General features: G+C 40.8%; 1 protein-coding gene across 1 annotated transcript; it reads right to left on the minus strand.

Annotated features, from left to right (window-relative positions):
• Window positions 1-201: 201 nt before the first annotated feature.
• On the minus strand, window positions 202-10,804 carry ccdc92 (coiled-coil domain containing 92). The gene is made up of 5 exons (XM_010895076.3): window positions 10,743-10,804; window positions 10,389-10,562; window positions 6,822-6,997; window positions 6,312-6,353; window positions 202-2,962 (listed from the first exon to the last, which is right to left on the minus strand). The coding sequence occupies exons 3-5, from the start codon at window positions 6,955-6,957 to the stop codon at window positions 2,178-2,180; spliced, it is 963 nt and encodes a 320-aa protein (XP_010893378.1). The 5' UTR covers window positions 6,958-6,997; window positions 10,389-10,562; window positions 10,743-10,804; the 3' UTR covers window positions 202-2,177.
• Window positions 10,805-17,765: the final 6,961 nt, after the last annotated feature.

The following is a 17,765-nucleotide window of genomic DNA, read 5'->3' on the forward strand; positions in this document are numbered from 1 at the left end:
GGTTCGATGACAAAGTGAAGGAGTCTGAATACTTGAATACTTTCTGAATACTTTCTTGACGACACTGCATCATTCATAAAATATGATTGTTCCGATGAAACTCCTACAAGAATGAAACCATTTCAAAGAAATACATTACATATCCATAATTAATGAAGACAACGACATGGTAAGATATTGAAACAACACACCAATCTTATCAGTTTTTAACATAAGCATAGTTTTATAACATATCGACATTTAGCTACGGAAACAATCTGAGTTGTTTTCATTTAGACACAGCAAGAAGCAATGCCACACGATATTAGCAGTAATACATGCCGTTTTGCCATCGACCAAACGAACATGCATTGTCAAATACCATCTTTAGAATCGATAATAACTTATGACAGTGACAATGTTGGTCTTCTTTGACCCCCACCCAGTATAGAAACTGTTGACAATGCACACAATCACCAGTTTTTCATATGTCCACTGGAAACCTGAAAGACGTTTCCTCTCCAGGTTCTTCCTAGCCTCGCCTCCAAGACTTCTTTGAAGTGGTAAAAGCCTATGACCGGCTCAATTCTTCCCAAAACACAGTAAGAATAAGTAACAAAATGGTCTGCTTTATTGTACTGCATATACTGCACTTATTAATCAGGAACCAGTGTGAAGTGAGAAGCATGACAATATGTTACCACAATTCCATTAGTTTCCATACTTGAGGTGTCTTTTAAAATGTAAGTAAAACAACCATTAAAATAAATAAAATAATCTATTATATATTTACAGATATTATAAATGAAAAAGGTTGTACAAAGATGTGTGTCTACAATCTTTTAGTAATGCCAAAGTTATCACTTTCACTATTGACTGAAATTGTAAGAGTGGAAATCAAGAGCGTCTCTTCGCGTTAGGAAAAGCAACTCAAACGTCACCTTGTCCTGACGAGATTTACCGGGTATCAAACTGCAGAGCCGTGGTAAGCCTAAACAGAGAACTTATTCAAAGTGATTCTAAAATGCATTATGCGATAAATGAATGATACAATGCGATAAAAAAAAAGAAAAAAATCAGTCACATTTTGCCTCCAGGTTTTATGTGGATTATGGCACCATGACTATGTCCGTCGTTAGCATAGATCCACAATGACAATGACACCTCAATTGTGCTTTCACGTACACATACAAACATTCACTCTATTTGACTCATTCGGAAGGACTTCGGTAACTACAACTTGATGTTAGATGGTTCCTCACCCTGAAAGTAGTCTATGGGCCAATAAAAAAAGAAATATTGACGGTTTAGTTCTCTATAAGCAACCAGTAACACCATGACAAATGTTTAGCCACTGCTAAAAATAAGTTGTTTAAAAAAAGTATCCAAAAAATATTTGGTTGATGTAACTTACGGTGATTTGGCAAAAAAAAATAAACAAATACACAACATACTTGCAAATCCCCTTAACGTCCATTAATTTCCATGATGAGGACCCTTTCACTATCAAACATTGTAGAATTCTCCATTAAACAAATTACCAATTATTTGGTGAGTGATTCTATCTTGTTGTATTGTTATCCTGTGGTAATGTCATAACAACACAGTATGAAAAAAAAATCCATCAGTATGGGTTTAATAAGTTAACTCCTAAAACGTGGGTAGCTGCTGAATAATACGGTAGCTTTCTGATATGTATTGCTGATGAAGCATGAATAACTTAACTGTAGTATGAACTATGACAATATGTGTATGGATTTGCCAGATAAACAGTCAGTAATGCAGATGTTTGGCAGAGATTTTTATAAGCACAATGAAAGATAGAGACAGATGAAGCCAAATGGAGCTGTAAGGAGGGGTATGGAGAAGTAGGAAGGTGTGACGATGTGTAAGGTTTAAGGAGGTTTATGGAGTGGTAAGGAGGTGTATGAATGTTTAAGGAGGTTCATGAGTATACAGGGATATGTTAGGAGGCGAAAGGAGATGCAGGGAAGTCTAAGAATGCGTATGGAGGTGTAAGTCACATGGGTTTGAAACATTTGGCATGCTTACAGTAGTTTCTTACAGTTTGTGAATGGATGGACCATGAACGATGTTAAATGGTTCTTTTTTTTGTCTGTTTTCCATTTTACTTTCTTTGCCTGACACAGTGTCGCGTAAAGAGCAGCTGATTATACAGTAGGTAATGTGTGTGTGTGTTAAACTGTTCTGTCCGCCCCCGAGCGCTTCCTCACCACCTTGTCCCCATTGACCTGGTCCACAGCCAGCACTTCCAGCTCCGGCTGAGGCGGCGCCGACGGAGGGCTGCTGTGGTGGATGCGGTGGGCCACACCCACGTGCGCCCGGTGCTGACGGTCCCGTGCCGGGCTGTGGCGGGGGCTGGACGAGCGGTCGCAGGCGATGGGGGGGATGACGGCAGGCCGTACCATCTGGAGGTCGGGCGTGTCTCGGGCGGCCTGCAGGAAAGGGGTGGGGTCGGGCATAGCGTCCACAGCCTCCCGCAGGACCGTTCTCCTCCCATCAGAACCCAGCCGGTACAGTTCGGTTAGCTCCGAGTGCAGGGGCTGAGACAGGCTCTTCTTCATGCGCCGCCGAGGCGTCTCGGGGCCAGGCTGCCAGTCCTTGGCCGGGGGAGGGGCGGGCTTGTAGGAGCTCACGGGGCTGACGTTGGGGCTGACCTCTGACGAGCTGCCTGCCAGGAGCTTCTTCTTGGTGGCGTGGAGCTGAGCGGTGAGGTAGGCGATGGTGCTGGCTCTCTGCTCCAGCTCCCCGGACAGGACAGCCAGCTTGTGGCTCTTCATCTTCAGCTCCTCCAGGTACTTCTTCTCCCGCTCTTTGATGGTGTTCTCCAGGACAGAAATCATGGCATTCTTCTGCTCCAAGTCCCTCAGCAGCTCGATATTCTCCTCCTCTTTCACCTTAAGTTGTGCCTCCAGTTCTTCACACTTACTGTGCAGCTCCCTGCAGCGTGCCTCGCTGTTTTCTGCACACAAAAACAATACTGCATTAAATATAGACTACATATACTGTCCAGCCAACCCTCCCAGACACAATTTCAACACACCGACACTTGACTCTCAGCTAATATGAGTGAGTAGAGGAGACGGATGGTCAACAGACAGACCGAGAGAGACAAAGACAGAGCTCCTATTTCATATTACAACAGTGGTCGATAGCAATGGGCACAGCTATTCTCTGACCTTCATCATTCCTCCTCCTCCTCCTCCTCCTCCCTAGCCAGCTAAACACTGCCCCCACCGCATCCCCCATCCCATTAGCATTGATCTGACACACATTCACAAGCAGCTACGGTACAGATATAGCCTGGCTTTTAGCTCACTGTATCAAACAGATGCAGCCACTGGCATACAGCGGGGATCCTCAATACAGCAAGTTCTGCCCAACAACCATCTCCATACAATACTAGACTACACCCTGTCAGCTTAATGCTGTCTGTGGTTCTGAGCTGTCATTCTCTCCTGTTGTATTAGGAGGATGGGGGTGGCGGCTGTTTCTCTACTAGCCGTGTGTGGAGGGGGGGGGCTTTGTTTTGGACCCCAGCTGGAGCCAGCGAGCCCTGCCCGCCTCACTAAGTAGGCTGCAGACTGTGCATTAGTGCTGCTCTGACACAATCTAATTTCCTGCACGTCAATCTGCGTGTTGTCACACACTAACCTGATCCTGTCCCTGCCTACAGCCTGTTCAGCAATGGACCATCAGGTCAACACTGCACAGGCCAGAGAGAACACAGGCGAACCTGAACCTACCAACATTATTCTGTAGGTCAACTGACTTCCCATTCAGTGATTCACAAATCAAAACTCAAGCCACATCAGCCCAAAGACCATCCTGATTACAACTGTTCAAGGTTCAGCATAATTTTCTCCACCCAATTTCAGTATCTCACAAAAGTGAATACACCCCTCACATTTTTGTAAATATCTTTTCATGTGACAACACTAAAGAAATGACACTTTGCTACAATGTAAAGTAGTGAGTGTACAGCTTGTATAACAGAGTAAATTTGCTGTCCCCTCAAAATCACACAACACAGTCATTAATGTCTAAATCACTGGCCACTAAATTGAGTACACCCCTAAGTGAAAATTTCATATTGGGCCCAAAGTGTCAATATTTTGTGTGGCCACCATCATTTTCCAGCACTGCCTTAACCCTCTTGGGCATGGAGTTCAGAGCTTCACAGGTTGCCACGAGTCCTCTTCCACTCCTCCATGACGACATCACGGAGCTGGTGGATGTTAGAGACCTAGCGCTCCTCCACCTTCTGTTTGAGGATGCCCCACAGATGCTCAATGGGGTTTAGGTCTGGAGACATGCTTGGCCAGTCCATCACCTTTACCCTCAGCTTCTTTAGCAAGGCAGTGGTCGTCTTAGAGGTGTGTTTGGGGTCGTTATCATGTTGGAATACTGCCCTGGGGCCCAGTCTCTGCTTCAGTATGTCACAGTACATGTTGGCATTCATGGTTCCCTCAATGAACTGTAGCACCCCAGTGTCAGCAGCACTCATGCAGCCCCAGACCATGACACTCCCACCACCATGCTTGACTGTAGGCAAGACACACTTGTCTTTGTACTCCTCACCTGGTTGCTGCCACACACACTTGACACCATCTGAACCAAATACGTTTATATTGGTCTTATCAGACCACAGGACATTAATCCAGTAATCCATGTCCTTTGTCTGTTTGTCTTCAGCAAACTGTTTGGGGGCTTTCTTGGGCATCATCTTTCGAAGAGGCTTCCTTCTGGGACAACAGCCATGCAGACCAATTTGATGCTGTGTGCGGCGTATGGTCTGAGCACTGACAGGCTGACCCCCCCAACCTCTGCAGCAATGCTGGCAGCACTCATACGTCTATTTCCCAAAGACAACCTCTGGATATGACGCTGAGCATGAGGTGCCATGTTGAACTTCCAGTGACCAGCATGAGGGAGTGTGAGAGCGATGACACCAAATGTATCACACCTGCTCCCCATTCACACCTGAGACCTTGTAACACTAACGATGACACATGACACCGGGGAGGGAAAATGGCTAATATCTTCAGTGTTGTCACACGAAAAGATATACTCAAATATTTACAAAAATGTGAGGGGTGTACTCACTTTTGTGAGATACTGTATATTTTTTCCTAATTACATTATCCTAGAGTCACAATAATACAGTTCCAAATACTGACTCACAGTACACAAACAGAAACACTGTTTCTACAGTACTTTCAATAGTTGTTCTGATACTGAATCAATTTCTATACTGTTTCCGCATTTGCACCGGTTTCTTGTGATTTGTGTTGACTCTTCAACTGAGACTCTCTTCTACAGATCCAGAACCCAGAGTGTGGTTCGTCTGCATGGCCATGGTCAGTTGTCCTGCGTTTATTATTCACCCTTCTGATTGACTCTGTGCCATGTCCATGGAAACATGGGGTAGGGAATTAAATGAAAGGAGAACCTGGAAAGTAGGGGTCCATACAGCTCCAAGCTTCCTGGTTGGAGGAGTGTTACCAGGACACAGCTCCAGGCTTCCTAGTTGGAGGAGTGTAACCAGGATACAGCTCCAGGCTTCCTGGTTGGAGGTGTGTAACCAGGATACCGCTCCAGGCTTCCTGGTTGGAGGAGTGTAACCAGGAAATAGCTCCAGGCTTCCGGCTTGGAGGAGTGTAACCAGGATACAGCTCCAGGCTTCCACTCCCTTCCATTCCCAGAGCAAAGACATACAGACGCCTCTGTTCTGCTGCAGAATGTCTTATTTATAGCCTTGCAGATTTTAGGGCCTGGGCTCTACAGAAAATGGGCACTGCCCACTGTTTTTCAGACAGGGTGATTGCAAGCTTAAACTAGCATACAGCGTTGATGTAATCTTAGTTCACACAACAATTCAAGCTGTACAACAGCTTGAAGTGACTTTGAAAATAAACAAGCTTTCCAGTGAAAGTGAAATCAGTATGAAAGAGGGCAATTACAAGTGGTAGAACATCATTGATTCCAGTCAAATGTCTGTCCGCCAGTCCACTGCACTGCCAGGGCCTGCATGACTTATACAATGACAGCACAGCACTATCAAAACAGAGAGACCCTGCTGCCAATCCTACGGATTAATGACTGAATTACACTTGTAAAGAACCATATTAATCTCTCAACAATTTGCTATTACTATATAATAAAATCCTGGACACGTCTGGCTAATGGTCTGGCCATGGAAAGTAAGGTGTGAAACAGACATTGGCATGGGTGGGTTTGTGTGTGTGTGTGTGTGTGTGTGTGTGTACTTGGGGTCACGTGAAAGAAGGGAGGCCTGTGAAACATCTTACCTGTTGGATCTGAACTTCTCACTGTCAGCTCATATGCCAAGTCTGTAAAAAGAGAAGAGGATCAAATGTCACCGTCAAGGCCAGGAAGTGACGTCTTCAGCTCTAACAGGAGTGGTGCTATTCAGAAAGCTAGAGCAGTAGCATGCATCTCATGGAGAGAGGTAAGATGGCAGACCTCCACAGATGGGCCAAGACTAGTAAGTAACAGGTCGGCGTAACAGTAGCAGGGAAATGACTATCAGGGTTTTAGTGCAGGTCAGTGGGTTTAATGGACCGGGCCTGGCTAGCCTCTCAGGTGTGGTTTGTGACTTAGGTTTCATAGAGTGTAGTTTGTTCATGTTTAATCCTGGATACCTTTTCAGTACTGCTGTACTGTGATCTAATGTGACAGTGCTAATGTGTAGGCACTGAATAAGTATTTGACATGCAAAACATTCCGTACCAGTATAACATGTGTATTAAGGTCTAGTTGCAACTGTTGAAGTTCACTTCAAGGATCAGCAGGTATACCTGTGCAGTGCTGTTGTAGTCTGCGGATCTCTGCATGTAGACCTCTCAGTGTGTTGGCATGGTCCTGCTGGAGGAAAAGTAGGTTATTCTGGGCGCTGTGCAGCTTATTCTCCAAGGTATCGTTGGAGGACGCCATGGTAGACAAGGCAAAAGACACGCTCAACAGTCCTGGATACCTGCAAGCAAAGATGACAGACAGCCAACATCAAAACAAGGGTCATGCCTTTGGGTTTTGCCTTAACGTTCAACCTATACATATATATATGTAGACAAATGGGGTGTGCCACAGCTTTACTCTGCATGCCAATAACTCCGACTCAGAGAGTCCTCTTTAGACGATACATTGCACTGTCACTAGTCCCTATGTCATCATATCCATCCAACACTGTCATATGATGAAAACAGTTCATTATTTAAACATTACACTGTTTTTACAACGCTACTCAGGCAATACAATATTTAACCTATGCTTTTTGCAAGGCGAGAGGGGGCACATAGGCTCAATACCTTTGTTGCTTACGCTAATTGGCTTACAAAAGGCTATTGACTATATCATCAGCGAGTGAGTGGTCTACGTACCATGCATACACCTCGGGAAAACAATTGGCACGTCAGTTTATTTGGCTTTTCACCAGCCTGTTGCTTAAAATAATCATCAAAGCATTAATGAGAGAAGACCCTGAGTAAAAAAGCCCTCAAATGATCTGAAAACCGTTATAGGAGAACATATTTCAGAACACAAAATTGCATGGCTCTGATAAACAGAATACATTCTTGGAGAAAAAGGTACTATCTAGAACCTAAATGGGTTATTTGGCTGTCCCCATTATTGAAGATGTTTCTACTTGAAACCAAAAAGTGTTGTCTACGTTTTGTACTGAGTGAAAGAGTGTACTTTAACCCAGTGCAGAAATCCACTATTCTTGGGTTAAATAGATCATTATCAACAGGTCATAAAAAAAAAAGTAGGTTATAAAGAATCAGGCAAACTACGTGGCTACTCCTCCACTTCAGTGGACAACACCAATGAAGCCGGTGACAGTAAATCCAAAATGCCCTCACAGCTGCCGAGAAGTGGGAACATCAGTGAACGTCATGACACAGGGTGCGGCATGATGCAGCCTGTCTCCGGCAGCGAGCCGAGCCCCTCCCCGCCGGTTCCTCCCTCCCTCCTTGGCCGTCTATGCATCCAGTGCACAGCCAGAGACCGCACCCAGAGGTGAGGTAAGACACCATCACTTAGTCAGAGCAAAGCCGTAGCCCAATTGTCTCCTACTCCCTCACCCAGACAACACCCCTGGGACTGAAGTAAAGAGCACATTGATTTTCCCTACTGAGTGCAGAGAGAGCCCTGCATACATTAGACATCTTCAATAAAACAGCTCATGGTTTCTACCTCCTAAATCATTGAATTGGTAATATGAATAATACATTGTGTGTCTGATGGCTCGTGAGACATGCTCTTCAGTGACTTTCATATCAAATGTATGTACAGAAGCTAAAGGACACCAGTTGACCTCCAACACAGCCAAGCAATTACAGTGAGATAGACAGAGTGAAAGAGACAGTGATGTATCATAAAGAGTGCAGAGTAGATGCAGAGAGATAACACAGGAGGAGTAATAATGTTTTTCTTCAAACACAATTAGGGTGATGTCATGTTTAAGGACAGAATGACTGACTTGTCACCTTGCTGGCTCAGGACTGGAACAAGCAACCTTTCAGTTTCTGGTCAGATGCTCTAAAAGCTAAGTTATCGGTCACCATGCCAGTAAGCCTTGTCACTTCCCAGACTGCTTCTTTCCTACTTTAGTTAATGCCGAAATACAGTGATGTTCTAACGACATCACAATGTAATAACATTACCAGTAGACATCCCTCCACCTTCTTTCTCCCTTCCTAGTGATCTGGTATACTCAGTTATCCACAGTTAATGTTGTTCCTCTGTCTCCCTGTTCCTTACACATCAACCAGCGTTTCCTCTCTCAGAAGACATAAATAATCAATGAACTGCAGTAGCAAAACACACTAGCTACCATCCTTCTCTAAAATAGAAATTAAAGCTCAGGACACACAATCTGTGATAAAAGGCAGGGAGAAGTTTCACACACCTTATAGAGAAGTTGTACACTTCCACGCATGCAAGAAAATCACCTAACCAAGTGCTACCTCAAAACAATATGCTGCTGCTATCATACACTAACAGTGTTTCCTAAGGACCTTGTAGAGTGGTTGTTCATGTTTTTATTTCATGACTACTTTTTTTTCTATTCGATAGAATTTACTTGTGTGCTGCGTGAGAATCAATTGATGCCTTTATCCTATATGTATCTGCTTGAATATGTACAGAATTTAAAGTTGAACTTTTCAGCATAAAAGCTAGGTGGGGAGTTACTATATATTTCTTCATGTTTTTCCCATCCAATGTTTTGTTTTTCCTATCACTGTTTTATTACATATTTATAGGGCCATGATTGACTGACAAATTGAAACATTGTTGATGTATAAAAGATCATCAACATCTAACATTATTGTGCTCTGACCACCTTTGTCAAACCATGACATTTCCCTCCATCTTCGGAGGATGCACCATTCAAAGACAATTGGCCTTTATTGGTTGACCTGTCATAATGCTGTATTGAATAGCTTTGAGTTGATGAAAAATGATAAATACTTTCAAGAAAGTATTACTTTTCATTAAAATGCAAATGCACGTCATGCCGATTTTATGCTGGTCCAAAGTTTGAGCGTTTAAAAAATTTCAGCACCTGCATTGCGGACAGCGCCCGACTCGACTTTCACAAGCGCTTCTGACAACCACTTCCCAAACAAACCAACACCTCTAGATTAACAACAAATCTAGCTAGCTAGCAAGACAATTTTCTGAGTTCGTTGTTTAATTTGATGATTAGATGTTCGACCCATAAAAATTGGTTAAAACTGTCCTAACATGTTTTTACTGTAAACATCGTCGTATAGAATTCACAATCAAAATAGATAAAATAGTTATACGCTAACATCACTGGCATAGCTGTCCTGCTAACACGTTAGCTACCTAGCTGCTAGCGTTTGGTTCACGCTACGATTGTCGTCGTGTAACCAACCAATCAACCATAAAGTCACCTATTATTACTTATCCAGTCATACATGACATGTGACTTAGATTCTATCCAAACTGTTAACCTTTCTATTTAGCTTATGCGAATGTTACCCTTTAGGGCTAACTAGTTATGACTTAAGTGCAAAAGCTAACAGTACAGTACGGTAGTTCTACTAGAACTGTAGTAGTTAACGTAAATGCTGATTGTGAAGGTTAGTTTGGAGATATTATGTTCACTATGGTCGCGTTGCATTTTAATAGGAACAACAATACATGACAAAACTATAATTCAATGCCTGTTAAATGTATGCTCAGTCTGCTAACATGAACATGCTACAACAGCGTTATCCAGACAGAACAGCCAGATACAGAGGCAGGTGCAATCGAGGATATGTACTACTGCTGGTACTGTCCAAATCGTGAGGAAAAAAAAATACATATATATAACAACCTACCATGATACTTACCTTAAAATATATCGCCGAATATTCACTAATATATCAATTGTTGCCTGGTATTGATAGTGTGGCTACATCCGTTCTGCCATGTTAGGCATTGTAGTTGATACGGTCAAGAAGATCCTCTTGTCTAGAAAACAGAGATGGGCTGTGACCGTGAACGTTTTCTTTCATCTCCCTGAGCTACAACAAAATAAGGCGATGCATCATGGGATACTAATTAAAAAAAACAATGTCGAATAACATGTTTTTAGTATTAAAAAAAAGTGTAGAAAATGCTTAGAAATAGATAAGAAAACGTCTATGAACATATATCAATTAGTCAAAGAAAATGTAATTTTGGCAATACAAAATAGAACAAACCTGGTGGTTGATTAGCAAGTCGTGGCGGTCGAGCTGTGTCTTTCATAACGTAAGCGTCATTGTCATGGAAACAGAAGACTCACCTGGTGGTTTTCAGCAGGACGCACGGTTTTGGACGTTCAGATGGAACTATGCTATGCATAACATGCGCGCATAGAAACAATAAGGAAGTGTGTTATAGCTATGAATGTACAGGCCTCTTCGACGGGATAATAAGGAATCAAATGACAGAATTTTTATTTGGAACTTTAGAAAACTGATCGGGGCTTCTAAAATTAATTCAACATATTATATTTTTTTTGGCTGTGGTATGACTTTTAGGTACGGAAAATGTTAGGAATGTGGTTAATGATATAGTTACAATGGCTCTCAAAAGTATTCACCCCCTCGGACATTTACACATATTGTGTTACATGAAATCCAAATGGGTTTATTCAGGTGATTTTGCCACTGATCGACTCTGAAACAGTAGATAATATTAAAGTGAGAAATAAATAAATGTTTTAAATATTTTCTACTAAAACACAGACACTGTATTGGATTAATATTCACCCCCTTTAGTCAATATTTGTAGAGGCACCTTTGGCAGCGATTACAGCAACTCTTTTCAAGATTGCTCAAGCTACTTAAATTTGGATGGGGACCTTTGATGACCAGCCATTTTCATCTCTTTCCAAATATTCTCAATTGGATTGAGGTCAGGGCTTTGACTTGGCCACTCCAGGACATGGACCTTTTTGTTTAAAAGACACTCCAGTGTGGCTTTGGCTGTATGTTTGGGATCATTGTTGTCCGGAAAGATGAATCCTCCCCAAGTCCCAGGTCTCTTGCACACTTCAGATTTTCTTCCAGGATTTCTCTGCACTTTACTGCATCTATTCTGACCTATGTCTTCGCACGCTTTCCAGGCCCTGATGTAGAGAAGCATCCCCATACATAATGTTGACACCACCATGCTCGACAATAAGGATGGTGTTCTCAGGATTATGTCCAATTTTAGCACTTAGTATTGAGGCCAAAAGGCTTTACTTTGGTCTCATCAGACCATACAAACTTCTTCCAATTGGTTTGGTAAACTAGCTGTGATTTGATGCGTTTTTTCCAACAATGGGTTTATGTTTTGCCACTCTGCCATGAAGACCACGCTTGTGAAGCAACTGGATTATTAAACAACTCTGAAAGAATTACTTCTAAAAACATTTGGTTGTTCCATAGCTCACTCAGGCATGTCATAGCAATTGTGGTGAATACATACGCAATAAATAATTTTTGGTTTTATATTTGTAACTAATTTAAAACAATTAGCAGATTATTTTTTTCACTTCAACATTACAGACATTTTGGTGTTGATCAGTGACCCCTTTATCTGTAAAATCATGTTCTAAGTAGAGAACACGTAGAAATAATTCACTGTGGAAGATAGAGTATGCCTCAATTTCCTCTATTTTCCACAATCTGCAAAATCCCCACCATAAACACTTTTAAAATAAGTAATGGGTGGTAGAGAGAGAATTCTTTGACTTTCAAGTTGAATAGCAGAGAATGGAGGAATACACAGAAAATAATCAGTTGAAGAAAATGTGACTACTTCAAAATGAAGTTGCCATCAACCTTGACAAGAGGTGTTATTGTTTATGCATACAAAATGGATGAATATGCTCATCACTGCAAAAAGTCACTAAAAAAATATAAATGTTCACTTCATTTATATTTCAAATAATTCAAGTTTAAATATCCCTTAAAAAGAATAGACCCAAAATATTTCCACAGTCAACAGATCAGACCAGACAGCAGAGGGGAGCAGTGTTTCAAGAATGGGCCTCTGTTGTCCCGTGATGATTCATTTTGAATATATCTACAATTCTGTTTCCATAGAGAAAATGTTAGTGGGCGTGTTGTTTTTCGCTTCAGCTAAGTAGATAGGCAACCAGGCAAATGTAGCACAGCAGGCCGCCTAAACCTTGTTGAGGCCTAAAGTCATTTGACCTCTGTTTATGCCAATCGATTTTAATTTCATTTAACATCCGAATACCCCTTTAAGCCAATATCTGGAAAATAACCTGATTTCTATAGAATTCTGAATTAGAAAAGGATCTCTATGTATTACTAGAATCTTCTGTTTTACCTGGTTCTGTGTTCTAAATTATTATTAAAATTTACAGTAAAGGTTAAACGGGGGAAACTATTGTACCTTAACAATTTATAGTAAAAACAGTTTTATTGGCCAGAATAAAGTTTTACTCTGGATAACAGCTGTACTCAGGTTCTCAGATTATTTTACTTGTGCATATTAAATGTGAGAACCATGGACATTTCATTCATACCTGGGGTATTCACTTCTGTACCTCAAAGCCAGTTTTTTTTGCAACCCTCTAAACGGGGACCCCTCTAGACCAGGGACACCAGGTCTATAGAAATAATGACGAGGTAGAACAAAGAACCCGGGAGGCTCTTTGTAGGGTAAGAGTTGAATACCCCTGTCCTATACCCAACATTTTACCTTGAGCAATCCAGAATACATTCTACCTTAAATTATCTTAGGCAGTAGCAATTCTGAAGTGGCAAATCTTTAGCATGAAATGCATACATTTTCACTAACAACCTAAGAAAGTGTCACAAATGAATGGGGAAAATGTGTTGTGGAATAAATAGGATAATTGTCTCGGTCCTAAAATGTGCTTTTTCGGAAGCTGTCTTTAATCTCATGCTGGTTTTGGCATGTTTTTGACTGGGATTAAATTCTTCTCATTTCTTTATTTTTACTATTTCTGGCACACATCCCAGATCCTTCTATGAAAGGAGAGACCAACTAGTTGGTGTGAGGGTATAATATATCTTTCCTCCAGTAAACGTATTTACCCTTCTGAGCTGAAAAAGAATTCCTGAGCCAAGACTCAAACCTTCCTCATGATATGTTTTACTTAAAGGCTGTTAGAGTTATTTATATCATAACAGGTAGAATGCCTAAACGGATTAGGGTTTTATTAGGATCTCCATTAGCTACCGCCAAAAGCAGCAACAAGTCTTCCTGGGGTCCACACAAAACATAAAACATGACATAATACAGAACATCAACAGACAAGGAAAAAAAATGACAGGCAGTTCCACCCGTCATTCAGGAGGCCTAGTACACCCCCAACAAACCAAGTCAAGTGCAGAAGGGTGTTATTGGATTTTCATTACATTTTATTGTATTAAGCCATATAGTTCAGGTTTGTATAGCCAGAAAGCCTCCGTTCTGTTTCCTTTACTGTTTAACTTAACAAGACCTTCACAGATGATCATTGACTTTTCTGCTATAATGATCATAGATTTTCCGACTAACATATGTTAATGAATGTTATTGAATGCAAATAAAAAAAACGAATCTAAAAAAAAGCTTACTGATAATGGAACTTGAATCAGGACTGCGTTAGAATCACTCTCAAACTTTTTTTCCAGAATTTCAGCTAGGTCAGTTTAATTAGGGGAGAATCAGATCGTTCCCTCTCTCCAAAACAGAAAGGAAAATATGCAAGAGAAAAAAGAAATTTGCAGAGCCAGTGGATGGCTCTGTCACATAGCAAGCCTACTACACCCGCGGAGATTGGAGCGTTACATTATCCACCTTAGAATAGAATACAAGATAGTAAATGCTATTTTCCCTTTAGGTCAGGAAATAGACGAGGATTGAAACAATTTGTGAACAAAACTAACCATTAAAATGTTCAAAGGGAAAACAACACTGACAGTTTTTTTGAGGTAAACGATGGCACCAAACCAAGTTTTGTGTTTAAGTTTCCGCTTACTCAGGTTGCTTAGTTTCTTCTTTTAAATTATTTGGACATAACAAATAATGCAAACTCCAGAATGGGACAGAAGAATTGCTTATTGTGGAATATGACCATGGGCCAGACAAAACAGGAAAGGGAAATTTCACCCAAATATGATTTTTTGGTCAAACTATCCATTTAAACCCAATGATTTCTGAGAGCAACGAGTTGTCTGGAGCTGCAATAGCTTCCCTGGTTGGTTCAGTGTTGTGCATCTTGAAGCCAGCATAGTATGTTTTGAGCTCATCGGCAACTGAGTCATATCCTTAAGTGCATCGAGTGTAAGTACTACATCTGCTGCTCTGTTCTGGGGCAACTGCCATTTCTTGCTTTATATCCTTTGCTGCATCTGAGCACAAAGCTGGACAACAGACAAGGCGCGATAAAACCAAGGCCTGTAGGACCTTTTGAATAGTCAGTCTTATACAGAGCATAGTCAGTCTTACTGTTCATAGTCCTTCTGCCATTGAATCTATGTTTTGCAGAGACCCAGCAGTTTATTTTGGTCTACCTGCAAAATCACCACAATATTCAATAATAGTTCTTGTAATAATATGCTTTTTGTAAAATTTATGGAACCATCTTATTACTACGTACTTACTCGCTTAAGAGTACAAATAGAAAACAATCACGGGCAAAGTAGCTTCCCTGTGGTACTCTGCAACCCACCGGGTTTGCCTTAGAGAGCCATTCCATTCCATCATTAAAGACCCTTTGTGGTTTATTAGATGCAGTAGGTAATGTGTAATCCATGACATGGTAGAGAATGTTACTCCACAACCATGTTTTTTTTATCCAAATATGATGGAAAAATGATATCAAAAGTTGCTTTAATATCTCCCATGATCTTCTTAATGTCAATCTGCAGTTACTTCGAAAAGTATTAAGACCCTTCACTTTCTCCACATTTTTTTGTGTTAAAGACTTGTAATTTGTGTTTTTGTCCTTCCATCTAGACAGTACTGAAATTATGTTTTTAGACATTTGTGCCAATTAATTGAAAATTGAAAAATTGAAATATCTGATGTACATAAGTAAACTGGCTCTTTGACATGACACTCTTAATTGAGCTCAGATGCATCCTCTCTCCTTTAATCATCCTTTAGGTGTCTCTAGAAATTGATTGGATGCACTTGTGGCAAATTCATTTGATTGGATATGATTAATAATATATGACATGCCGCCTGAAGGACTATTTGGTGTGTGCCAAGTGCTACGTCTGGGGAGAAAACGGTTCATCACCTGGCCTACCTCTGACCAACATCTACGGTGAAGCATGGTGGGAATGCCATGCTATGGGGATTCTTCTTAGCAGCAGGGTCTGGGAGACTGGTCGGGACTGAAGGAATGATGAACGGAGCAAAATACATTGAGGTCCTTGAAGAAAACCTGATCCAAAGCGTAGAGTACCTCAGACTGGGGTGAAATGTAATCTTTCAGTGAGACAATGACCCACACAGCAAAGACAACGCTGGAGTAGCTTAGGGACAAGTCTATGAATATCCTTGAGTTGCCCATCCAAAGCCTGGACTTGAGCCCGAAAAACTGTTATCGCTGCCAAAGGGTCTTCTAGAAAGTACTGAATAAAGGGTTTGAATGCCTACATGATATTTATTTTCTCAATAAATTGGTACAAATGTCTAATATCTTGTGTTTGCTTTGCAAATATGGGATACTGTGTAGATAGATAGCAAAAGCATGCATTTTATCAATAATAGTTACTTTCTATAACACAAGAAAATGTGGAGAAAGTTAAGAGTTCTAAATTATTTCCTGTCACTGTATTTCAGCCAATCATCAGTCATTCTATTCAGAGCTGAGGCTGTCCAGTGCCCTTGTCTGTAGGCATGGTGATGTTCATTTGTTATCTGGGAAATAATATTGTATTTAGAAGCAGGATGATTGAAAGGTGCCTTGCTATTCTTGGGTAGTGGAATTACTTTGGCTTCCCTACAGGTCCTGGAGAAGACATTTTCTTCTAGGCTTAGATTAGAAATGTGGAAATAATCCGAAACAATTTGCCAACAACTCAAGTAGTTTCCCATTCATTTTTAATTCCACATTTATAAATGCAGCTTTTGTAATTGTAGGTGTTAGTTTCTTAAAAGGTGCTCACTTATCTGTAATTGGATTAAGCAATCACATAAAGGTTTTAAGCACAGAATCAGGTTGGTCGTCATTACATTCAACAGATAAACATGATTGTTTTCACATCCTCTATCCATATGAATCATTTCTGAGTTTCTTGCATGATTACTTTTACAACACATCTAGATTACCTTTTTGTATTGACTGAATATCAACATATTGTCACGAATTGCACAATAGGTGAGTGGATAATGCTTTAAAACAGATTTCTGCAGCATTAGTGAAGTGTGAAAAGTGATTACAGTTTTTTATAGAGACTTTGGTACTATTCACACAAGTAATATTTCACCACTCTTAGTACCAAAACAACAACAGATCATCAAAACATACCAATGTCCAAGTACATTGGACGTAGGCTGAGACATCAAACAAAAAACATCTAGAAAGACATGTTTCACATTGAAATACATCATGTTTATACAGTAACAAGTACATGCATACATTTTGATAAAAATGTTCCCTAAACATTTATTTCTGTTAGTATTTGTTACAATTGACTACATTGATGATGTTTTCATTGATCACAGTTTTGATTATGGGATAGAAATTATGGAAATTATTTTCTGTCAGTTGTGATAGGTAATGTTAGTGTTTTGCCTAATATGAAAACAGTGACTGTAACAGATTACTTTTAGCATTACAAAGAGTTATTTTGAAACACGTTTTATGTTGTTCAGTCTTGGAAAAACAGATTGTTTCACTGACAAAACAAATATAATTGCACTATGTTGTATTGATGACTTAACAAATGAAGTTGTTGTATTTCACCAAAAACATGGTGGTTGAATCACTGACCTTGTGGTGAAAGATATCCAATCATGAGTTGGATCGTATGCAGTGCCAATGTAACACGTCTCTGCCCCCTACTGGCCAACAGTAGTGTGTCTCAATGTTAGATCCTTTGGAGATCACACCGTGACGTTTGCAATAAAAGGCACTCTTCCCCCTTTCAAAGAAACAATGCACAACCACAAATGTGATCAAGCATCACCGTCTGGTATCATCTGCTCTGCTGAGAGGGTGATTTGCTGCATTCTGCCATTTCTACACAACCTACACACCT

This window comes from Esox lucius, chromosome 13, assembly GCF_011004845.1.
Source record: "Esox lucius isolate fEsoLuc1 chromosome 13, fEsoLuc1.pri, whole genome shotgun sequence".
NCBI lineage: Eukaryota > Metazoa > Chordata > Actinopteri > Esociformes > Esocidae > Esox > Esox lucius.